We start from the raw sequence: 22,693 nt of genomic DNA, 5'->3' as shown, positions 1-22,693 counted from the left end.
TGCTGAAGTGTGACGGTCCGGTTTTCTTAAGGCCCCCCCAGCCATCTACTTGACAGCGACGACTGGGACAGTTTATTGCAGAAATCATTAGGGAAACGTGACCCTAGCAGACGTGCCGCTGTGCTCAAGCGTGGGGTCTTTGTGGCGAGCCGGGCTCTGTGTGCTGTCCGCGCTGGAACATAAGAGCCCCCTTTTCCCGATAAAGGAAGGAAAGGATTTTTTTGGTCTTTCTGTTCTAGGCAGGAGGGGCCCCCCTGAACTACCATCAGTACCGAAATAGTTTCAAGAGGAATTGTTTGACAAAGAAGGACCTTAATTCCTGGCGGATCTTTTTCATGTCCGTAGAGTGATGGCAAACTCAAGGAGGCTCTGAATTTCCAGCAGCAGGTCGTACCTTGTGTGGGGGAGGAGACTGCCAGTGTCTGCACCACTCGTTCATGAAGGAGACCCTGTCGTAGCAGTGAGAGGCCAGGTACTCCTGTGATTTGGGGGTCATTCAAGTACATGGAGAGAATTTGTTCTTTGTCTCAAACCTCATCTTATCCCCTTTTAAAGAGGAATAACTTTCTAGCTGTTTGAGTCCTTATCAAGAGGAACATTTAACTGACTGTGGACTACCGGCCCGGGGCCTGACGTCTGTGACTCAGCTGGAGAGTCCAGAGGTGTGTGAGGGTGGAGTTGGGCGAGGAGGGGCAGGTCAATTTTTGTTGTGGGGTGGGTGGGTACGTGGTGTGGCTTTATTGATTTATAGCATGGTTTCCATGGAACGTTCCCCTCTGCTCAGCCTTCCTGATCTCAGCCCCTCCCGTTATGGTGCTCTTTTACTTCTTAATTTCATATTTATTTCTACAATTCCTTTCTCCAAAGGTTTCAGTGCAGTCATTTGTGACTTGTGGCTTGCTTACAGTTTGAACTAACAGATCGTGTTTATTGTTATTCTGTTGTTATTAATGTTCCTATTACTTTCAATGTAAAATACATGTCATCTTTGTAAAAAGTGTGCTGCTTGTTCTTGTTTGTAAGGTACTGTATGCATTATGAGTTCTTCGGAGGAGTTAATAAGTTTTCTAGTTATTAATTTGTCATAAACAATACAATAAGGTTGGAGTGGGTACTGTACTGTGTGCTGTATGGGAGAACCACAAGTTTGGGGAGCCCCTTTCCAGGATCTTGCACTGGGACCCCACAACAGCGCTGGGCGGCCCTGCCCCTCCCCCGTCTCACCAGATCACAGCTCTGTCCTGCCGGGACATATGAGCAACACAGGAAGCCCGCTCCTCCTGGGACGTCCCGGACCAGCGGGCCTGCAGGGGTCCCAGGCTGCTCGAAACCAGGCGACACCAAGATCCCTCTGCTGTCCTCTTCCTCCTCTAGTTGGGGACCCCTGGCGAAGGGAGCCCCATTCAGGACTCCTGCTGTGCCTCCCGGTGGACTTGACCCCGAGTTCCCCCCCTCCCCCCCCAGGCCAGAGGTACTGAGGTGCTCCGGCCTCCAGTCACCACAACAGAGCACCCTGACAGAGCCCGGAGAGAGAACCTTTATTTCATCTCCTCTCCTGAACACTCGGCCTTAACGGGAACACAGAACTGTGAGCGACCCAGCCCCCCAACCCACACACACACACACACCCCTCTGAGCACAACAGCCCCACACACACCCCTCTGAGCACAACAGCCCCACACACCCCCACCCTCTGAGCACAACAGCCCCACACACACACACCCCTCTGAGCACAACAGCCCCACACACACCCCCCTCTGAGCACAACAGCCCCACACACACCCCTCTGAGCACAACAGCCCCCCAACCCACACACACACCCCCCTCTGAGCACAACAGCCCCACACACACACACCCACCCCTCTGAGCACAACAGCCCCACACACACCCACCCCTCTGAGCACAACAGCCCCACACACACACACACACCCACCCCTCTGAGCACAACAGCCCCACACACACACACACACACCCACCCCTCTGAGCACAATAGCCCCACACACACACACACCCACCCCTCTGAGCACAACAGCCCCACACACACACACACCCACCCCTCTGAGCACAACAGCCCCACACACACACACACACCCACCCCTCTGAGCACAACAGCCCCACACACACACACCCACCCCTCTGAGCACAACAGCCCCACACACACACACACCCACCCCTCTGAGCACAACAGCCCCACACACACACACACACCCACCCCTCTGAGCACAACAGCCCCACACACACACACCCACCCCTCTGAGCACAACAGCCCCACACACACACACACCCACCTCTGAGCACAACAGCCCCACACACACACACACCCACCTCTGAGCACAACAGCCCCACACACACACACACCCCTCTGAGCACAACAGCCCCACACACACACACCCACCCCTCTGAGCACAACAGCCCCACACACACACCCACCCACCCCTCTGAGCACAACAGCCCCACACACACCCCCACCCTCTGAGCACAACAGCCCCACACACACACACCCCTCTGAGCACAACAGCCCCACACACACACACCCCCCTCTGAGCACAAAAGCCCCACACACACTCGTGTGTCTGAGTGGGGGCACAGGAGGGCTCCAGTGGGCCGGACAGGGTCTAGGTCTCCTCCCTGTCCTCCTCCTCCTCCTCCTCCCCCCACTGGCTCCGCACGTTGCGGTTCTGCTGGCAGCTGAACTTCTGGGCCTTGCGGCTGTGGGGCGGAGAGAGAGCCGGGGTGAGCGAGGGGCCGGGCCGCCAGCACCGGCCCGCCGGACAGACGCGCGCAGACTGACCAGTAGAGGCGCCTCTCCGCCTTGGCCATGCCGTGCCACATACGCGCCAGCTCCTTGGTGGCCACGGTGGAGGGGGTCCCGGGGTGAGCTCTGGGGGGACACACGCAGGCCGGGTCAGCAAGGCGGCAGGCGGGAAGGAGCCGGAGGGCTGGCCCACCTGCGCACACTCACACACACCCGCGCACAATCACGTGCACACCCGCGCACAATCACGCACACACCCTTGCACACCCGTGCACACTCACCGCATGTAGGACTTCCTGTTGAGGCGGCAGAACATGATGAAGCCGTTGACGCACTTCCTCTTCAGGTGGCGCAGCTCGCCCGGCGCCCCCCTGTGCCTGTGCTGGCCCCGGCCTCCGCGGCCGCCCTGCGCCGGGCCTCTCTGGGACGGGGTCCAGGTCAGATCTGCCCCTTCCTCCTCCTCCTCGCTCTGGGAGGACAGCCAGCCACCGGCCCCCGTCGCCTCGCCGCTGTCCTGCACCTGGGACACAGGGCCAGGGAGAAGGCCTGGAATCACACGGCAGCAGCTCGGGCTGGGCTTCCTGCTGCTGCCCCTGTCCGGAGTCCAGGGCGTCACGTCTGCAGCTCTCACCCTGGACACTGTCCACGGCTCGAGCCCCAGACGCCCACCAGCCCTGTGCTCCTGCCCAGGGAACAGACTCCCCCTCCCCCCCAGACCGGGGGGCCGTACCGAGTCCCTGCTGGGGTCTCCAGTTCGCATGGGCGGCTCCGAGCTGATCCACACGTCTTCGAACAGAGCTGTGGACAAGATGAACACAGACAGGAGACGAGTGAGTGAGCCTGTCTGTCCGTGTGTCTCTATGTGTGTCTGCATGTCAGTTTGTTTGCTTCTGTGCATCTGTGTGTGTGTCTGTCCGTGCGTGTCCATGTGTCTCTGCGTGTATCTGTGTATGTCCGTTTATGTCTCTGCGTTTGTGTGTGTCTATGTGTGTGTGTGTCTGCGTGTCTGTGCATGTCTGTTTGTGTGTCTCTGTGTGTCTGGTTGTATCTGTCTATCTGCGTGTGTCCGTGTGTCTCTGTGTGTGTGTGTCTGTGCGTCTGTGTGTGTCTGCTTGTATCTGTCTCTCTGCGTGTGTCCGTGTGTCTCTGTGTGCGTCTGTCTGTCCGTGTGTCTCTGTGTGTCTGCGTGTGTCTGTGTCAGTCACAGGTCAGTCACAGCTCAGCTGGGCAAGGGGATGGGCAGGGTGGACACACCTTCCAGCTCCTCATGTCCCTTGTGCAGAAGGCTGGCCGGGACGTCCCGTGCCGGGGAGGTGAAGAGTGAGGGGCTGAGGTTGAGATCGTCCAGGACATCCAGAGCTCCCAGCTGGCTGCCGGGGGTGGACGGGGTGGGCGCTGTGGGGGCAGAGACAGACAGCGAGAGGCGTGACCTCACCCTCCTGAGGCTCAGGCACGAGGGTGCAGGCGCCAAAAACACCCACTCAGAACACAGAACGAGAGACGCTGAGCTTTACAGGGTCACAGGTGGAAACTATGGTGAAGTGCTTTCTACGCCAAGGGTTGTGGGAGTATGGAACAAGCTCCCCTCGTTGTGACCTGTCCTGTGACCTCTGTACCGAGGACGGGTCTCCTCCTGTTCTGCCTGTGCTGCAGACAAGGAGGCAAAAATGGGGTCGCAACACAAGTGCACTGCTGTTGAAAGAAGCCTTTCCAAGAGTCGAGACAGACGTCTGCCATCTGAGAAAGACCCGACAGCTCTGCTCTGTGCTGCCGTGTTTGCTGACTTCACTGTAACACACTTTCTAGAAACCCTCTGACACGCGACGAGCCCCCCTCAGACCGCCAGCCAGCGTCGGGGGACGGCGTACCTGGGGCCTGGCCAGCCGCCGATCCAGGGGTCAGGGGGAATTCACCGTCCTCGGAGGAGGGGTACCCCCCCAGCAAATGGTCTTTCGCAAGCAGGCCCCACGCCCTACAGACACGAGAGGAGACAGCAGATCTCAGACACGACGGAAGGCTTTCAGACTCCCCGGTTTCTGAGCCGGGGGACACAGAGCCCACTCCGGCGGCCTGCGCTCCTGAGCCCGGCGGACTGGTGTGCTCACTCGGGCTGCAGCACGTCCAGGACCCTGCAGGAGCCGTCCTCCTCGCTGCCTGTCCTCTCCCCGCAGGCGGAGCACCAGCTGCTGTCCCCAGGGGTCCTCGGCTCTTGCCCTCCTGGGGTCTCTGCAAGAGGGCAGCGCAGGACAGTGGTGACGGACGCCCCGCAGACACAGCCCAACGCAGGCGGCCGCACCAACTGCGCGCTGGGAAGAGTGAACCAGCCCGGAGGACACAGGTGGACAGAACCTGGACGGGCACCTGGAACTGAGCACAGAGGTGTGGAGCGAGCTGCCCAGCCATGGAGCTGAAGCCCTCAGGAAAAGGCTGGACGAGACCCTGGACAAGATTAGCTACCAGACGGGCCAGTCGGACTGAACAGCTCCTCTCGTTTCGAATCTTCCGCAGGTTCTCACGTTCGTAAGAAGGGAGAATTTGCCTGGAACAGCTGGATCGGGACACCATGCCCTGGGCACAGCCAACACACTTGATACTATCAGCAGAACAAACTGCTCCAACAGCTGGACCAAGGGACAGATGACCACACTCCTTCCACGCTCAGGGTCCAGTCCCGAGCCCAGGGAACAGGGGTGATCCTGGACTAGCGCGGGGTGTGTCTGGTGAGGGCTCAGCCCTGCTTAACTGACTCCTGATGGGTTTGTGAACAAGGGAGAGCGGTAATGAATACAGACACTAATTGAATGAATAATTTAGATTATTCTAGCCTGTTGATCATGTTGCTCTTTGACAGATTCAGTCTCAGCGCAGGCTGTTGGCATCGAAGGTATATTTTGTCTCTGATGTGAGAAGTGGAGAACAGCAGGAAACAGTACAGAGTAGGCAGGGCTGTCACCAGTGAAGAATAACAGAGGTCAGCACTGGGATCTCCACTCTTCAAACCCGAGCTCTAGACTCTAGGATAGTCAGCCAGTCAGGTTTGCAGACAAACCCAAAAGAGGAAACACTCCTGAGGCAAAAAACTAAATTTAAATCCCCTTACATTACATTCAGGATTGTGTTCCATGCATGGAGCAAAAAACGCGGAGCTGGAGGAGGCTGCCCGGGCCTTACTAACTTAAAACAAGGGGTGATTTGTTACAATTGCATGAGGCATGAGGCACAAGTAGAGCCTCATTCATAAAATGTTGTACAGTACTGGCTTTTAACTCACAATAAAGATACTGCTGCTCTGGAACCAGGACAGAGAGAGGCCCCCAGATGCAGCAAGGGATGTGCTCCACTGACAGACTGGGCAATTGTTTTCTTTCCTAAACCAGAGGACACAAGTTCAAATCATGCAAAAGTGCATTTCTAACTGAGAATAGGAGGCACTTCTTTACACAGAGGGATGTGGGTGTGTGGAACAAGTCATGACACTTGTTGTCATCCTGGCCTCTATCAAGGAAATTGATGGACAGTTTGGTCCTGAGATTTTAGCAAAGTGCTGAGACCCCTCTTTCACCTTTGACTAAGACCCAGTGAAGACACTGGACGTAGTGGTTAGAAACAAACAGTATGAGCACTTTCATCAGGCGTCCTACCAGCAGAGGGAGCTGTCCTCCAGGAAGGCAGACTGAGGCTCAGCTCTGAGTCCAGGGAGCTGCTGCTGTCCTGTGCTGTCCTGTCCTGTGCCTGGATTGTCCCTGACTGGAACGCCGGCCACTCCGGGCGCTCATCCCACAGGGCCAGTGACCCCAATCGGGTGTTGGGGTGTCCGTCTCTGAGGTCACTCTGCGCCCCATACAGCCTGCGCCTCTTCTCCGGCACGTCCTCACACAGCTCTGTCAGAGCAGCACAGAGCATAGCACAGTGTTGCTTTGAGCGCATGAGCAGCTCTCCCACACTGACTGATCTAGACACAGCACAGCTCCTCACTGCCTGATCTAGACACAGCACAGCTCCTCATACTGACTGATCTAGACACAGCACAGCTCCTCACACTGCCTGGTCTAGACACAGCACAGCTCCTCACACTGCCTGGTTTAGACACAGCACAGCTCCTCACTGACTGATCTAGACACAGCACAGCTCCTCACTGCCTGATCTAGACACAGCACAGCTCCTCACTGCCTGATCTAGACACAGCACAGCTCCTCACTGCCTGATCTAGACACAGCACAGGTCCTCACACTGCCTGATCTAGACACAGCACAGCTCCTCACTGCCTGATCTAGACACAGCACAGCTCCTCACTGCCTGATCTAGACACAGCACAACTCCTCACTGACTGATCTAGACACAGCACAGCTCCTCACTGACGGATCTAGACACAGCACAGCTCCTCACTGACGGATCTAGACACAGCACAGCTCCTCACACTGCCTGATCTAGACACAGCACAGCTCCTCACTGCCTGATCTAGACACAGCACAGCTCCTCACTGCCTGATCTAGACACAGCACAGCTCCTCACTGCCTGATCTAGACACAGCACAGCAGCAACAAAAAGATTGACAACAGAAGTTTTAAGCCCTGTTACAAGTGTAGAATTGCAATCAGATGAGTTGTGTCTAAGTCATACCTGACACCGTCAGACCTCAGCTCCATCTTGTTTACTACGCTAAAGGGAAGACAGTGCAGCTCTGGAGGTGGCAGAAAAGGAGGGGAGGTCACGCCCTCTTTAGCCTGGGGCCGAGCCTCTACTCTGCTTGGGGACTTGTGGCAGAAATGCCACGATCCTGGCGGGCACAAGCTTAGGGGACTTTTCTTCAGGATAAGCAGCAGCACAAGGGCTGGGACAGCAGGGGATATCAGCTTGAGCGCCATTCCAGACTGAGAGAAGGAGATGTTTCCTGACAGAGGACTGTTGTGGTCTGGAACAGCCGACGCTGTGGGACGGTTTCAGCCCAGTGGAACGACCCGCCCGCTCGTACCCGCGCACCTCTGTCGGGGGCCGGCCTCTTGCGGGGCCGGCCGCAGACGCTCTTGCGTTTGGCCTTCAGGCAGCGGGGGGGCGTCCTGGGCTCCGCCAGAGGCTCCGGGGGGGGGTCCTCTTCATGGCTGCAGAACCCTGGGGTGCACGAGCAGGAGACAGGCTGTGGGAACACTGCGGGAGGCTGGTGATGACGAGGGCGACCGGATCGGCCCGAGCGAGGTGCAGCGTGAGATGTACTACACACACCAGCATTCTCTTGCCCCTCCTCTCTAAGGCTCGGGCACGTCTGCGCGCTTAGACCACAGACACCCGCCATCCCAGAAAGGTGGTGTTGGTGAGAGGACACTCTTGGCATGGCTGGATAATTAATCACTTACACTGAACGCCAACTCCACATGACCGTCCGCCTGTCAGGGGCCCTGCTCAGTGTCACAAGGACACAGACTTACTGCAGGCGGACAACCTGTCTTTTACACAGGACACGACTAAGCCAGACCTGGTCCTGCACAGCTGAGATAGCCGAGTCCGAGGAACAGGCCTCCACCACAGGTCGTAGGCTGTCAGCGCTGCAGGGAGCCCTGGTACAGGAGGGGTTTCTCTGACTTGAGGCTCAGTGCCAACTGAGCCCAGCCACACGCCCGGCTCCACAGCTCAGAGCCCGCGTGCCGGCCGCCCTCCGACCTCTTGCCTGCTGTCAGCATCCCGTGCGGCAGAGGCGGGTGTCTGGAGGCGCAGAGGGGTCCTCACCTCTCTCGAGGACGCAGGTCTCCGGCAGCTTGCTCTGCGCGTCGTCGATGTGCCTCCTCAGCAGCTGCAGGTACCGCAGCAGGTGGAGCAGAATCTCCTTCTGTGGAGCAGAAAGAGCGCAGTGAGGCGCAGCAGGAGGCAGGGGCTCCCCTCCCGGGGCTGAGGGGGCGCGCGGGGCGCAGGGCCGCGGTGGGGGGTACCTGAGACAGGCAGCGGCTGCCGGCCGGCGCTGGGAGGGGCAGCAGGGCGGCGATGTCTCTCAGGACGTCCCGAAACTCCTTCCTGCAAAGAGCGCAGCACGGTGCCAGGGTCCCTCCAACAGACACGGCAGCGCCGGGCTGACGGGCCTGGAGGAACCCTGGCTATCGGGTCTCCGCCCTGGGGACGAGCTCCGGAGGCAGGGCAGGGGCGCCTCTGCTGCCCCAGGCCACAGCCCTCAGAGCTGCCGATGTCCAGAGTCACAAACAGCAGCTTTACTCACCTCACACTGCGGCCTTCTGCCCAGCCACTGTCCCAGCCCTCATATTCCCAGTCACCGCAGAGCCTGGCTGATCCAGGGCTCCTCACCCACTCTGAGACTGTGTGTTGCTCTCCTCTGTGCCCACATGCTTGCTTGTGGACATATTGTTAACTGCTACAGAAATCTGTGAAGCATTCGGCAGCAAACTGTATTAAAGGATACTATTGTACAAGATGGATTGATTGACTGTTTTCTGAATATAGCAGTAGTGCAGCAGCACTGAAAGACTACTGCTGGCACTGCTCCAACACTACTACTGGCACTGCTCCAATACTGCTGTCACTACTCCAACACTACTACTGGCACTGCTCCAACACTACTACTGGCACTGCTCCAATACGGCTGTCACTACTCCAACACTACTACTGGCACTGCTCCAACACTACTAAAAGCACTGCTGGCACCAGTATGCTCCTCAGCAGATGAGAATAGACGTAGGTGACCCAGGCTCTAACCCTGAACACACAGCTGTCCCAGCTGGTCTGAGGAGGCCAGGAGCTCCACCTCCGGCTACTGTACCTCTTCCTCTGGGAAAGAGCCTTGGCCATCTCCGCGTGCAGGCTGGGCGATCCCGAGGCTCCAGCGGGAGATACTGGACATCGCCAGGAGCTGTCGGGATACTGGAGAGGAGAAATCGTTCCATTGGTCACTGCAGACCTCTCCCTTCACCTCCCACTGTAGGACCATTGAGACACACACACACATACAGTATATACACACAAACACACATACAGTATATACACACATACAGTATATTCACACAAACATACACACATCCAGTATATACACACATATATACACACATACAGTATATACACATAAACATAACATACAAACACACACGCTGTATATACACACATAAAAAAATACACACACTGTATATTCAAAAACATACATACACACAGAAACACACTCACATATGAAGAGTGCTAAATACCTCCTATCCTTATGTTACTTTCACACAATCTCTAAATTGTTTTGTAAATTGCAATTGTGTAATTTATTGTATCCTATTTTTTTTGTTAATCTAATCCCTATAAATTCCTGTCCTTCCACTCTTCTATCCCTCTTAACGAGCTCGCGGATAAAGCATTTAATTGTTGACAACACTGCTGTCCGCTGCACTGTTCGCGCATTGATCAATAAATAAACCTTGAACTGTATATACACATAAACATGTACACCCATACACACATCTACACACTGCACTCCATACACACACAGTGCCAGAGCCCAGTCCTGTAGGGACCACGCGGCACCGGATTCCTCTGCAGGAATGAGCTGACCAGGTGGCCAGGCAAGTGCTTAAAAAGCAGGAAGCAGGGGCCCCCAGGGGCCCCAGCCACTGCCGCCCTGTCGGCTGTCTGCAGGGCAGGGAGTCGGGTGCAGAACCCCTGTGTGCCCTTCACAGGGGAGAGAAGGGCTGACTGTGCACCAGGCAATGTGAGTGTGGGCACAGTCTGAGTGAGACTGTTTCAAAGACTTTGTGAGAAACTCCATTTTCTTGGAGGCTGGTGAGCAGTTTAGCTGCTCGGCTACCCTAGTTAGGGACTTTCAAGAAGACGTTTACTCAGCAGTTCCAAAAAGAGCTTAGAGAATAAAGAGCACATGAAAAAGTGAAACAGGAAACCCTGTAGAACCTCAGTAAGGCCTACCGTGGCGGTATATACTCTTCCAGAACATCCTTTCACCTTCTAGGCACTGCAGGCAAACAGTCACAGAATACGTCATGAAAAATGATAAATTAAAATCAAGAGATGTTCTGTTAAGATTGTATAAGAAGCACGTACTGTATCACGTAAAACTCTGCACACAGTTTGGATCACAAACAGGCTGAAGCAACCGAGTCTCTTCACTCTGAAGGGAGGGGACTGTGAGGGAAAGCTCACTCTGTGCACGACTCACCATCAGGCATGTCCCGAGACCCTAACTCGAGATTCCTGAAGTCCAGACTGACTCCCCTGGCACCCAACTCCATTTCAAAGGTCAGGGGTTTGGCGGCCTAGTTTATTTAGGATCAGATCCGTTTTGTCATCTTTCAAGTCAGTGCAGTTTATTTGTCATACAGTGTGCACAAGTGCAAGGAAATGCTTACTTGTACTGTACGTGGGCTCCGATAACAGAATCGCCAAAAACACAAACGCACAACAGCAGCAGCCACAAAGTTAAAATACCACACAACTAAAACATAATCAGTGCGAGTCAGTGGTGGGATTGGGGTTTAGTCATCGGACAGCTTGTGGGAAGAAACTCTGACTCTGGAGGTTCGTGCCTTTCTGCTCCTATAGCGCTGACCAGAGGGAGGGGGAGAACAGGGAGAATCCAGGACGACTGGTGTGCTCAGCGATGCTCCCAGCCTCCCTGAGGCAGCGGGTTGTAAACTGTCCACAGGAGAGGGGGGCTGTAGCCCAGTGACGGACTGGGCTGAGCTGACCACCCCCTGTAACACCTCCCGGTCAGACAGCGGGCTGCTGCCAAACCACACTGTAGCCCCACTGTTAGTGAAAATCGGGGCGACAGCGGGGCAGTTGTCGTGGGAACCAGCTCGCCACTCCAGGGCCCAGTATGGTCAAAGACAACAGGAGCGCACACGGACCCCCCGCGAGAAGAGCATGGTCACGGGAGGCGCTTCTTTACACAGAGGGTGGTGGGAGAGTGGAACAGCCGGCCCCGAGCATGCGCGGGCCGGTCTCCGAGCTGACAACTGCGCCTCGAGACAACCGGTACGGCCGAGGCAATCTCACTCTTTTCCCGCATTATTATTATTATTATTATATTATTATTAATGCCACTTTCATAGACCGTATCAGTATTCCGACTCCGCACACGCGAAAGGCAATACAAATTACGCACCAGCCTGCGGGACTCGATCATGGGCTCAAGACCAGCTCTGTCATCGCGCTGCTCACCCACTGACATCCTCCCCCACGGAAGGCCCACGGAGCGGCCCACGGAGCGGTGTCAGCTGCGGCTCACCGGGATATACTCGAAGCCGGCGGGTCGGTCCCGCTTATCGCCCAGCGACAAGTCTGACTTCTCCCCGGCGCCGAGGCGCGAAGGCACCGCTTGCCGAGAGCAGGAAGGGGCGGCGCAGACACGCCGACGCTGCAGGTGGGCTCTTACCTGTGTCCCGCGCGGCGTGGAGTGGACACGCCTCGGCCGCGCCCCTGCCGCGTTCGCGCACCCCAACCGCCGCGCGCGCACTCCCATTGGCCGAGCCGCACCGCCCTCCAGCCAATCCCCTGCAAGGCCCCGCCGGCCCCCCGCTCCCATTGGCCGAGCCGTCAAGGCGGCTGCGCTCTGATTGGCCGGCCGCACGTCGTTCATTCTCGGCCGCGACTGGCAACAGCGCCGTTGCTGGGTCAGGACTGAGCTGCTGAGGCTCTTTAATGAAGTCACTGCAGGGGCTCCGTGCCCGAAAACACCCGGGCAAGCTGCTCCGCTCTGGGGCCTCGGGCGCCCCCAGTAACAGAAATGCTGTCACAGTTCACTGCGGTGTTATTCTTTACACAGAGGGTGGTGGGAGTGGGGAACAAGCTAAAAAAAACCGGCCGGATGAGACCCTGGGATCAGTGGTAGTTCAGGTGGGGAGCTGCGTCAGCACGCGTAGGCTGCCGAGGAACAAGTAAAGGTTCATTCCTGCTGGAAAGAGAGGAAAAGAAATACAACGTTTCGGCTGTGGAGCCTTCTTGGGGTGTGAGCTTGTAGCTCCCAACTGACCGCCAGGCCGCAGTCGCGTTTATGTCCACCAGCTGCTGGGCTCCCACGCGGGTTTCTCCTGGAATGTCACAGTTCTCTGTGAAAACCTCCAGGGTCTTTTCCCAAAGCACGTGACAGGACACTCGCAGGTCTTCAACAGTTCCGTTCCAGCCTCGCTGCCCCCCCACCCCCACCCGGGGACTGTCCTGGGGCAGCGAGCTCAAGGCCCACGATCCTGAGTGACCGTGCAGCCTGCGCGTTCGCACAACGCGTGCTCCGGTCGTCTCCGTGGTCGACGGTCCAGAACCTCACCCCAGTTATTAACACGCGTGTGCCGTTCCGAGATGCGCCCCCGGGCAGCAGGCACCAGTGGGCGGGGCCGAGTGCACTTTTGCTCGGACGCCGTGGGTCCCCCTCCCCCTCGTCCCCTCGAGGCGGACTCGCGCGATTTCGCAGCCCCCTTCCCCTGCGCGTGCCTCACTGGACGAGCAGTCGCGTCGCTGGGTGGCTGCGTGCAGCGCTTGCACTCGCGAAGTGGAAAGGACACGGCTCCCAGCCCTCTACTCTCCCCGCGCGTCGCTCCACGGACCTGCAGCCTCGCGGTACACTTTCCGCCCATGACAACACACAGCTCCTCGGAGGCACTGGGATCACTGGGATCACCGGTCCGGCCGGGGGGATACCTTGCTGCTGGCGCGCGCGCGTTACTGCGTGGCCACTTCTCGGCTCCGCGTCGACACTGGCGGAGTTCTGCGGGTCGCACAGCCCCGGGGTCCGGATCCCTCCCGCCCGCTCGGGTTTAGGCTGCGGACCCGGGCGGCGTTGTTGCAATCTCAGTGAAGCTCGCGCGTGTGGGGGGGTGCTGCGCGAGAGCCGCTGGGTGGCCGGGATTCCGCGTGCTTTGCTCGTGTGATTCGCGACCCTCGGGTTGTAGAGGCTGAAAGTTGTACCGACTTGCGTGCATCTTTTTCAGAGCTCGCCTTTCCTCTCGTGGTCGGAGACTTCTTCAGCGGCGGTAGACCAGTTTGGGTTCGGATTCCAGTGCACTGGGTCCACTGTAACCCGCACCCGGGCTGTCCCGAGCGCCAGGCAGACCTGGTTGTTATGGACACTGAGGCCACCGCCGCGGACTGTGTCCGTTTCTCTGTTTGCTTTGAGGTTTAAAAGCGTCCGGAGTGATCCTCGGTTCGGTCCGGTCCGGTTACAGAGCTGTGGGCGGTGTCAGGGACATCTGTCTTGTGTCTAGACCCAGTATAGTTCAGTGAAGCCTCTGGAAACGATCAAGTACTCTCATGCTCTAGTGTTGTTCTGAATGAGCAGTGTAAGGAGAGTCCAGGAGGCCTGCTGGAACATCACTGTGTTAGATCTCTCACAGGGGGGTTCGTAAACAACACACTGCTCTCACACACACACACACACACACACACACACACACACTGCTCTCTCACACACACACACACACTGCTCTCTCACACACACACACACTGCTCTCTCACACACACACACTGCTCTACACACACACACACACACACAGACTGCTCTCTCACACACACACACTGCTCTCTCACACACACACACACTGCTCTCTCACACACACACACACTGCTCTCATACACACTCCACACACACACACACTGCTCTCACACACACTCCACACACACACACTATATGCTACACACGCATACACTCCACACACGGCTGGACGGCTCGCCCTGCCCAGGGGGCTGGCCTCAGCGCCGAGGCCTGCGCTCCGCCGGTCGAGCTCTGACAGCTGCTGTCTCCGCAGGTGGCTGCTGCCATGGCGACGAGCGCCCACTGCCAGCACGTGCTGCAGCAGCTGGCCGCCCAGCTGGACTTCGGCTTCCTGTGCGACGCCATCGTGACCGTCGGGGACGCGCACTTCCGCGCGCACCGCGCCGTGCTGGCGGCCTGCAGCGCCCACTTCCGCAAGCTCTTCGCCAGCCAGCCCGCGCTGGCGGGCGGCCCGTACGCCCGCTGCGCCCTGAGCCCGGCGCTGGTGCGGCCCGGGCACTTCGACCTCATCCTGCGCATGATGTACCGCGGCCAGCCGCCGCCCGCGCTACCGCCGGCCGAGCTGGCCGAGCTGCGGGCCTCCCTGGCGCACCTGGGGTTCTACTCGCTGGAGGGCGGCGCCGGCCTGCGGTACGGCGTGGAGGCCTGCCCGCAGCCCGCGCCGGCGGAGGGGCCCGACCCGGGCCTGCTGGTGGGCCGGCGCCACAGCCCGACGCCATCGCCGCCGAGCCCTGAGCCCGCGCTGCCAGGACCTGCCCACACGGAGGACTCCCGCCCGCGCCCTTCCTCCTCCTCTTCCTCGCCGTCCTCCTCGCCCCGCTCCCCCGGCGCGCTCCTGGTGAAGCCCGAGCCCCCCGACAGCCCCGGCCTGCCGCAGCTCCACGGGATCCGCGTGGTCCGGCTGGCCCCGCCGGCACAGCGCGGCACCGCTGCCAGCGCAGGTGAGCCCAGGCCCGCCGAGACACAGCACCCAGCACCAAACAGAGACCCCCGAACACTGCGGGCCGGCTGTAGGACCCCAGAGAGAGACAGGCCCGCTCCAGCGCGTGGGGGGGAGACTCTCCTCACCTCTCTGTCTCCCGCTCTCTGCGCAGGAATCCCGGAGGCCCGGCCGGCGCTGGTCAAGCCGGACCCGGAATCGCCGGGCGGAGGAGCGGACGGGGAGGCCCGGCCCATCCAGTGGGCCTGGTCCGGCAACGGCGTCCTGCTGGCCGCCGACCTCCGCGCCAGTCCCCCGGGGCCGCCGCCCGTCTTCCCCTGCAGCTGCTGCGAGCTCAGCTTCGGCACGGCGGCGGACCTGCGCGGCCACCTGCGGGGCTGCGGGCCGGGCCGCCCGGCGGAGCCCTGCTCCGTGGAGGTGGAGCTGGAGGGGCCCAGCGGGCCGGCCAGCTGCCCGACCTGCGGCAAGTCCTTCAAGCGGCCCAAGATGCTGCAGCTGCACCACGCCCGCTGCCCGGGGGGGGCCGCGGCCGGCCGCGGGCGCGCCGAGGTCCGCAAGCACGTGTGCAGGGTCTGCGGCAAGGCCTTCCTGCAGCGCGGCCACCTGTCAGAGCACGAGGCCACGCACAACCGCGTCAAGCGCTTCGCCTGCCAGGCCTGCGGCAAGCAGTTCGCGCGGCGGCGGGAGCTGCGCGTGCACGAGGCGCGGCACCGCGGCCAGGCCGCCTACCGCTGCCAGTTCTGCGGCCACGCCAGCTACCGCAAGAACAGCCACTACCACCACCTGGCCACCCACCTGGCCGGGCCGCGCGCGCTCTGCCAGAGCTGCTTCCAGATCTGCGAGAGCCCGGCGCAGCTGCGCGAGCACCAGCTGGAGCACCGGCACGCCTGCGAGCGCTGCGGCGCCAGCTTCCGCCTCAAGAGGGACCTGGCCCGCCACCTGGCCTCCTGCGCCTCTGGGTAAGGAGAGTGCGTTGGTTTCACTCGTCTCGCGCCTGCCTGGTTCCCTGGGGTACGTGCGCGCGGGTGCAGCTGCCGAGCCGATGGGGGCACTGTCCCCCAGCCAGCCTGCAGAGAAGCGCGCGTGCCGGGGCCCCCTGACTCCGGAGCCTGGCCTGCAGGGGGCTGTGCTGGAGGAGCTGTGGCCCCGGGGCCCCGTCCCGCGCTGTGTGTAAGCAGCAGGCTTGAGGTCCTGGTAACTCTGCCCCAGCTGAGCAGCTCCACTGGAGTGCTGCCCCCCCCTGCGAGCTGCTGCCCCCCGCGAGCTCCCCCTCCAATGTGCTGCCCCCCCCCGTGCTGCAGGAAGCAAGCAGCTCTGCACATCCTGTGGCAGTGAGCAGTGGACAGGGGACAGTGGGCAGTGAGCAGTGGACAGGGGACAGTGGGCAGTGAGCAGTGGACAGGGGACAGGGGACAGTGGGCAGTGAGCAGTGGGCAGTGGGCAGTGAGCCAGGGACATCAAATAAACTAGGAGCTGCATTCCTAATGTGGAAATGGTGTTTCTGTACAGTAAAACATTCTGTGAATAAATCACTTTAAACATCTGTTGTGTGGCCGATTGTGTTGTGTTGTAGAACGATACTTCCCAGCGTGCGGCTGAGCCACAGGAGCTGCAGTGCTGCAGGCAGGCGCTGCCTGGGTTCAGTCTGTCAGACTTGCTGCGTCTCAGTCTCCCGCTTGCCGTTTGTCCAGAACCCACGACCACAGGCTCACCAGAGCCCAGTATTCCTGGTACACCCTGGACAGGACGCAGGTCCTTCGCAGGGCCACAGTCACACACACTCGCACCAGGGCCAGTGTTCATAGAAGACACTTAACCCCCCAGCACGTCTTTGGACTGCGGGAGGAAACCCACTACAGCGAGTGGAGAGCATGCAGACTCCACACAGACAGGAGCGCAGGACTTCAGCGCTGTGAGGCAGCAATGCAAACTGCTGCCCAGTATCACATCTTTCTATCGGAGGCTGCAGAAATGATAATCGAATCAAGAGCCTGAAAGAAAAGTGAAAAGTTAAACGGACCGTGGACACCTCTGTGGGTGCAGAAAGATCGTGGGGTCTCGTCTCAGAGCCCGTGCACGCCAGGGTAACGCGCTCTCGGAGCCTAGCGGCGAGTCTGCAGCTCCGAGCGGAAGCGGCTGTCCCGTGACAGGAAGCCGGAAGTCGCGGCGAGCGCTGCGTGTATGGAGACCGGACCGGCGCCCTGCGCAGGATGGGTACAGCGGTTGCAGCCGGCGTGGCTCTGGGGTCTGGTATCGGAACCCAGAACGCTTCCTCGGCACCGGCCGGCACCGTCCAGGGCCGTGACTGACCCGAGTGGACGGTACCGGTCCGGTAAAGTAGCTGAGCCGGTTTGAGACCGGCGCTGATGAACGAGCGGTGAAACGCGAGGCGCCGTGTGAGGATCTCGGCTAATTCTTATCTAAATCTCTAAATAATATCTAAAACCGGCCCAGCTGTGGATCACTGCCGCAGCCAGGCCTGTCCCGGCAGCGTGAGGCGCCTTGAGTCATTTCAGTACAGAAACTCATCTTGCTTCAGTACAGAAACTTCACGGGGGTGCGTGTATCCAGATGCTCTCTGGTCCTGGAAATTCGCACCTGCTCGAACATCGACGTTTTAGTTCTGAAACATCCGAAGCGAAACCGTGAAGCGCAAAGCAGCCCCCAGTGGGAGCGCCGTGCGCTCTGCTGGTATTGATTAACTAGACCCGGCGGCGCTGTGGGTCGTGTCGCTCGGACACAGGGCAGCTCGCCAGAGCGACGTGGCGCTGCGGACGCAGGCGGACGGGCTCGGTGGGAGATGTCGAGGGGTGGCCGGAGGTACAGAGCCGCGCCGGTGAGCGGCGGCTCGCTGTCACGCTGGGAGCCGGGGAGGCTGCCCCGGGCCCGGGCGCTGCTGTGCGGGCTGTGCGGGCTGCTCGCCGTAGCCGGGCTCCTCGGGGTGTACCTGTCCAGCGACACGCCCGGAGACCTGCGGGTCGGCTCCGCGGACTGGACCACAGACCGAGTAAGTGCCAACGGCGGCTCTGAGCTCGGAGCACGCGTTGACTGTCTTGCAGGCGCCTCGGTCCGGGTGAAGTGCAGAAGACAGCCGTGTGAGCTGCGTCAGGTGGATCCAGATGAGTAAGCAAACGCGTTGTGGTCTTCGCGAGTGGAGGTGAAGGAGGCAGTATCCGCGTTCATGCTGTGTCGCCGGCGTTAGCTCTGAGCGCACCCTGTCTCTGCTGATCTCCCGGGCTTGTCCCGGCGCTCACTGGTCTCTCCCTGCCTGTCCCAGCTGGCACACAAGCCCCGCAAGCTGACAGCCGGACAGCTGCGCAGCCTGACGGCCCGGGTGGACCGCCGGCGGCAGTGGGACGCGCTCCTCCGCCCGATCCTGACCGAGAGGCGCCCGGGCACCGCCGGAAGCCAGGCTGTGCGCCAGGTGAGAGGCTGTGAAAGGGTAGAGAGAATTGTGAGCAGACAGCTGCTGCTGAACAGACACAGCTGGAAGGTGGAAGATCGTCAGGAAAAGCCCCTGGACCATGAGAAGTTTCCAGACTCTGAAACCCCCCTTCAGGCTAATAAGACAGCTGGGCTCAGACTGTAAAACCCTCTGTGACACTGGAGCAGTTCGGGGCTCTGTGGGAAGTATGCCTTGTATTTCTGGCCATCTTCAGCGCAGTGAAACTCGTCTCCGAGCTCCCCTGCACTGCGTGTCCACAGCCCCAGGTCACAGCGTCCTGAGCGGTTTGTCAGACCCGTCTCTGAGCCCCTCGAGCAGCGGGACGTTGACGCCTGTCTCTCTCTCCCAGCACATCTCCTCCGTGCTGGGCTCTCTGTCCGCAGGCTGGACAGTGGAGGTGGACTCGTTCACTGCGCCCACCCCCCTGGGCCAGCTCACCTTCTCCAACGTCCTGGCGGTGCTGGACCCAGCGGCTCCACGGCGCCTCCTGCTGGCCTGCCACTACGACTCCAAGCTCCTGCCCGCGGACTCGCGGGGCCGGGTGTTCGTGGGGGCCAGCGACTCGGCCGTGCCCTGCGCCATGCTGCTGGAGCTGGCCAGTGCGCTGGACGCCCAGCTCCGGGCCCTCCGACAGCAGGTATCCCGTGTGCGGCTGCTCTCCTGGGCCTGAGGCTCTGCTGCTTGCGGATAGACCTCCTGCAGGGATAGCAACATTGGTACCCAGGAGCCGGGGAGCGGATGGCGGAGGGTGGGAATTCCCTGGGAATCTTGAGCTGTGGAACTGATTGCATCACTTGAGCCCTGGGAGCAGGTGCAGATGGTTGAGCTGTTACTGTTTTTCTCGGTCAGTGATAGAGGTCTTGTTTGCAGAGCAATTTGATATAAAGTGACCCTCGGATGGTTCGCTGGGAGAGAGGTCACGACCCTGTGCTCTCTCTGCCCAGAGGCCTGCGCTCACCCTGCAGCTCGTCTTCTTCGACGGCGAGGAGGCCTTCCAGGAGTGGACCCCCACCGACTCCCTGTACGGCTCGCGGCACCTGGCGGAGCGCATGGCCGCGACGGCCCACCCCCCTGGCTCTGCTGGCACCAGCCAGCTGGACGCCATCGTGAGTCTGCCCCGTCTGCCCAGTGTGCTGGCACACAGGGCCTCGGCCAGCACGGTCTTCATCAAGCTCTACACTTTCCCAAAAGCTGTCTTGCAGGGAGTGTTGCACGTCCTGGGAGACGGACAGCTGTTAGCCTGGTTAGAGCCAGAGTAAATATTCCCCGTCTGCTCCACAGACTGTTACTAACCACAGTGGTTGGGTGTGACTGGGGGGGAAAGGGGGCAAGTAGGCTGGACCTGAGGGCCTGTGAACAACCCTGTCTCCCCCTGCAGGACCTGTTTGTCCTCCTGGACCTGATCGGTGCCCCTGATCCCCTGTTCGTCAACCACTTCGACAACACGGCCCGCTGGTTCGACCGCCTCATCGCTGCCGGTGAGCTGCTGTCCCGTCCCGCGTGCCGGCACGCCACCGCATCGGAACAGGCCTCGCGGAGCTGCTGGGTGCGGGGCAGGCCTGGGCGCTGCTGCTCCTCTGGGGCCCCCTGACCTGCAGCCCTCTGCTCCCTCTCTCTCCTGCAGAGAAGCGCCTGCACAAGCTGGGCCTGCTGGCGTCCCACCCCTTGGAGCAGAGCTACTTCAGGAAGGACGTGTACCTGGGGCCGGTAGAGGACGACCACGTGCCCTTCCTCAGGAGAGGTGAGTGCTCACGCCCCCTGCTGGCTGGCCGCCCCCTCGCTGCACCCCGCGCCCTCATGAGCGCTCTCCCCCCCCACCCACAGGCGTGCCCGTCCTCCACATGGTGGCCACACCCTTCCCCTCCTTCTGGCACACCCTGGAGGACAGCGAGGAGCAGATGCACCCCCCTACAGTGGACAACCTCACCAAGATCCTGGCCGTCTTCCTGGCCGAGTACCTGGGCCTGTGACCCTGGACCGACCCGACAGAGCTCCACCCTTACCACCGCTGTGGAGAATCGTGCCCGGCCAGCCTGGTCAGTGGAAGATCTCGGGTGCCCACGCTGGCAGCAGGCCTTGTGCTCGGCACCCTTGTCGGTCCGACTGCTGTATCGTGCCAATGAGGGAGTCTCTTCCTCCTGCACGCTGAGCCCATTTAAAATGCACCCAAATGCTTGAATTCCTTCTTTAATAGTGATTTTTTTTCTATGCTAGAAATGCAAAAGGCTACGACTTATTTAAGACTTGTGGGAAGAGCCTGAACAATCTTGTTACTGTTGAACAGTGGGGATCTAAACAGTACTGAGCGCATGCATACACACCTCAGTGAGGTAAAGGAAGGGCTTTCCTTCGAAGCTCTACAAATGAAATGTGGAGGTAATGATTAACTGTTTAAAGATTAAATGCTGCTCTGCTTGCTAGGGTTAGCTGTTAGACGGGAAAGTGTCTGAATTTCCAGCGGCTGCCTGGTGTGGTTGGCAGTCAGGATTCTGGCGAAGAAGGAGGTAGAGAGGCCGTCTGCAGGGCTCTCTGCTTCCTCCAGGCTGGTCTTGACTGCTGGGCCAGCGGCACGTCTGAGACCTGCTGTCTGACAAACGGCTCGAGATTCTGCAGAAGGCATTAAAGCACAATATGCCGGTGAGGCAAAAATATACTGTATGTAGTGAATTGCGATTGCATATTTAACAGTCGAGGCTAAATAAATTTGCACTTGTGTTCAACGCTTGTGGGGTGTCCACTGTCCCTTGGGCCTGGCTGTCTGTAGCGACGCTGGAGCGTGCAGCTTGAGACAGGCTGGTGTCTCTTCCATCCTCCTGATCTTCACATCCCCCCCCACTCTTCCCAGTCCGTTCCTATTCCTGCTGCTGCCAGCAGGGGGAGGCACCGCAGGATCAAAACATTCTGTCAGAACCACGGAAGTGTGAACTAAAGGTTTATTCCACGCTGAGAAGAAACCCGACGTTTCGGCTGGGCCGCCTTCCTCGCACCTGAGGCTCCCCAGTCCAAACGCTGTGTTTCCCTGCTTCTCTTTTCCGCAGGAATAAGCCTTTACGTGTTCCTCTGCAGCCTGCGCCTGCTGACGCAGCTCCCTGCTTGAACTACGTGTAAACCAGTTGTGATTTGCCCTTGACAGAAGACATGCGTCTAACACCCTCTTCAGCCTGGAAGCGCTGTCGAGCTGCTGCAGCTCTCTGGAGGGGCCCAGGGCTGCAGGCAGGAAGACTCAGCCGCCGTGGATGAACAAGAGTGATCGCACCCTGCTTTACTGTTAGCTTCGTGTCGCCCTGCTGGTGCTGGGCAGTTCACTTCAGTGTTTTGCCCAGGGCTGTTATTTGTACAGTTCTGGTCCCAGTGTGTTTTCAGCACTGTTTTTTTTTGGGGGGGAAAATGACCCTCCATGTGGCAAAAGATTAAAACACCAGTTCCTTCTCCTGGTTTCCCTTCACGTTAAGCAGGTGGTCCTTTGGGTGTTTTTTTCCTTGTTTAAAATGTGGAGTATCTGCAGCCCTGTGTGACTTCTGTAGTCCAGGGAGGCTGACAGTGCAGCACGTTCTGGAAGGAATGTGAACGGGAAGAGAAGCTCGGGCTTTCTTCCTGCTGCTCTGAAGGGCCGGGCAGCCCTGATGCTATATCAGCCTTTCTGCAGTGGAAAGCCTGGGGGAGAGGAGAGATTCCTGCATGTCTGCATTTACGCCCCCTCAGCCCGGCAAGGGGGGGTCTGTTCAAGCCCACTGCTGATAGCGACGGCGGCAAGACCTTCGATTACTGCCTTGGTGTGCACAGAAACAAGTCTGAGCAAACTGTTGGGTCACATCACAGGAAGGACTTTAAAATGCGCAATAGTGCAAGTCCTGTAAGGATAGGATAAGTGGAGCTGCGTTGGCAAGCGTAGGCTGCAAAGGATCAATAGGTTTATTCCCTGCTGGAAAGAGAAGGAAGAAAATGGAACGTTTCGGCGGTGGAGCCTTCGTCAGGTGTCAACCGAAGAGTGCTGAAGAAGGCTCCACCGGCGAAACGTTCCGTTTTCTTCCTTCTCTTTCCAGCAGGGAATCTTTACTTGCTCCTAAGTATAGGATATAA

General features: G+C 59.3%; 3 protein-coding genes across 8 annotated transcripts; 2 read left to right on the top strand and 1 right to left on the bottom strand.

Annotated features, from left to right (window-relative positions):
- Window positions 1–2,480: 2,480 nt before the first annotated feature.
- meiosin (meiosis initiator) lies at window positions 2,481–13,155 on the bottom strand. 3 transcript variants are annotated; one of them, XM_069187714.1, is made up of 13 exons: window positions 12,120–13,155; window positions 9,516–9,616; window positions 8,677–8,758; window positions 8,477–8,576; window positions 7,736–7,864; window positions 6,397–6,636; window positions 4,861–4,981; window positions 4,624–4,727; window positions 4,010–4,150; window positions 3,486–3,553; window positions 3,037–3,275; window positions 2,792–2,881; window positions 2,481–2,709 (listed from the first exon to the last, which is right to left on the bottom strand). In XM_069187714.1, exons 1-13 carry the CDS (start codon window positions 12,321–12,323, stop codon window positions 2,616–2,618), a joined length of 1,713 nt encoding a protein of 570 aa, XP_069043815.1. In that variant the 5' UTR covers window positions 12,324–13,155; the 3' UTR covers window positions 2,481–2,615. The 3 variants fall into 3 exon arrangements, with proteins under 3 accessions (XP_069043815.1, XP_069043813.1, XP_069043814.1); XM_069187712.1 differs by having other exon boundaries at window positions 3,037–3,553; XM_069187713.1 differs by lacking the exon at window positions 12,120–13,155 and adding an exon at window positions 11,850–12,112 and having other exon boundaries at window positions 3,037–3,553.
- LOC138237880 (zinc finger and BTB domain-containing protein 1-like) lies at window positions 13,135–16,711 on the top strand. Its single transcript, XM_069187715.1, has 3 exons — window positions 13,135–13,297; window positions 14,482–15,169; window positions 15,323–16,711. The coding sequence occupies exons 2-3, from the start codon at window positions 14,494–14,496 to the stop codon at window positions 16,129–16,131; spliced, it is 1,485 nt and encodes a 494-aa protein (XP_069043816.1). The 5' UTR covers window positions 13,135–13,297; window positions 14,482–14,493; the 3' UTR covers window positions 16,132–16,711.
- Window positions 16,712–17,328: 617 nt separating this feature from the next.
- Window positions 17,329–22,064, top strand: qpctla (glutaminyl-peptide cyclotransferase-like a). Of its 4 annotated transcripts, none has more exons than XR_001477847.2 (8): window positions 17,329–18,175; window positions 18,446–18,592; window positions 18,963–19,250; window positions 19,558–19,719; window positions 19,992–20,091; window positions 20,238–20,354; window positions 20,438–20,649; window positions 21,747–22,064. XR_001477847.2 is itself a non-coding variant. In XM_069187711.1 (7 exons), the coding sequence occupies exons 1-7, from the start codon at window positions 17,969–17,971 to the stop codon at window positions 21,708–21,710; spliced, it is 1,080 nt and encodes a 359-aa protein (XP_069043812.1). In that variant the 5' UTR covers window positions 17,329–17,968; the 3' UTR covers window positions 21,711–22,064. The 4 variants fall into 4 exon arrangements, 2 of the variants coding, with proteins under 2 accessions (XP_069043812.1, XP_006627681.1); XR_001477846.2 differs by having other exon boundaries at window positions 21,652–22,064; XM_069187711.1 differs by lacking the exon at window positions 20,438–20,649 and having other exon boundaries at window positions 21,652–22,064.
- Window positions 22,065–22,693: the final 629 nt, after the last annotated feature.

Source organism: Lepisosteus oculatus, chromosome 3, assembly GCF_040954835.1.
Source record: "Lepisosteus oculatus isolate fLepOcu1 chromosome 3, fLepOcu1.hap2, whole genome shotgun sequence".
Classification (NCBI taxonomy): Eukaryota; Metazoa; Chordata; class Actinopteri; order Semionotiformes; family Lepisosteidae; genus Lepisosteus; species Lepisosteus oculatus.
The sequence above is the reverse complement of the archived record's forward strand: the minus strand, read 5'-3'. Positions and strand labels throughout refer to the sequence as shown.

What these genes read in the sequence shown, in the direction of transcription:
- meiosin (XM_069187712.1), bottom strand. Translation starts at nt 12,323, where the DNA reads ATGAACGACGTGCGGCCGGCCAATCAGAGCGCAGCCGCCTTGACGGCT. An exon ending in CCACGCCGCGCGGGACACAG is followed by an intron (nt 9,617 to 12,119) that starts GTAAGAGCCCAC and finishes TCTCCTCTCCAG; the next exon opens with TATCCCGACAGCTCCTGGCG. An exon ending in GACCTGCGTCCTCGAGAGAG is followed by an intron (nt 7,865 to 8,476) that starts GTGAGGACCCCT and finishes CGTGCACCCCAG; the next exon opens with GGTTCTGCAGCCATGAAGAG.
- LOC138237880 (XM_069187715.1), top strand. Translation starts at nt 14,494, where the DNA reads ATGGCGACGAGCGCCCACTGCCAGCACGTGCTGCAGCAGCTGGCCGCC. An exon ending in CGGCACCGCTGCCAGCGCAG is followed by an intron (nt 15,170 to 15,322) that starts GTGAGCCCAGGC and finishes CTCTCTGCGCAG; the next exon opens with GAATCCCGGAGGCCCGGCCG.
- qpctla (XM_006627618.3), top strand. Translation starts at nt 17,969, where the DNA reads ATGTCGAGGGGTGGCCGGAGGTACAGAGCCGCGCCGGTGAGCGGCGGC. An exon ending in GAAGCCAGGCTGTGCGCCAG is followed by an intron (nt 18,593 to 18,962) that starts GTGAGAGGCTGT and finishes TCTCTCTCCCAG; the next exon opens with CACATCTCCTCCGTGCTGGG. An exon ending in CGTGCCCTTCCTCAGGAGAG is followed by an intron (nt 20,355 to 20,437) that starts GTGAGTGCTCAC and finishes CCCCACCCACAG; the next exon opens with GCGTGCCCGTCCTCCACATG.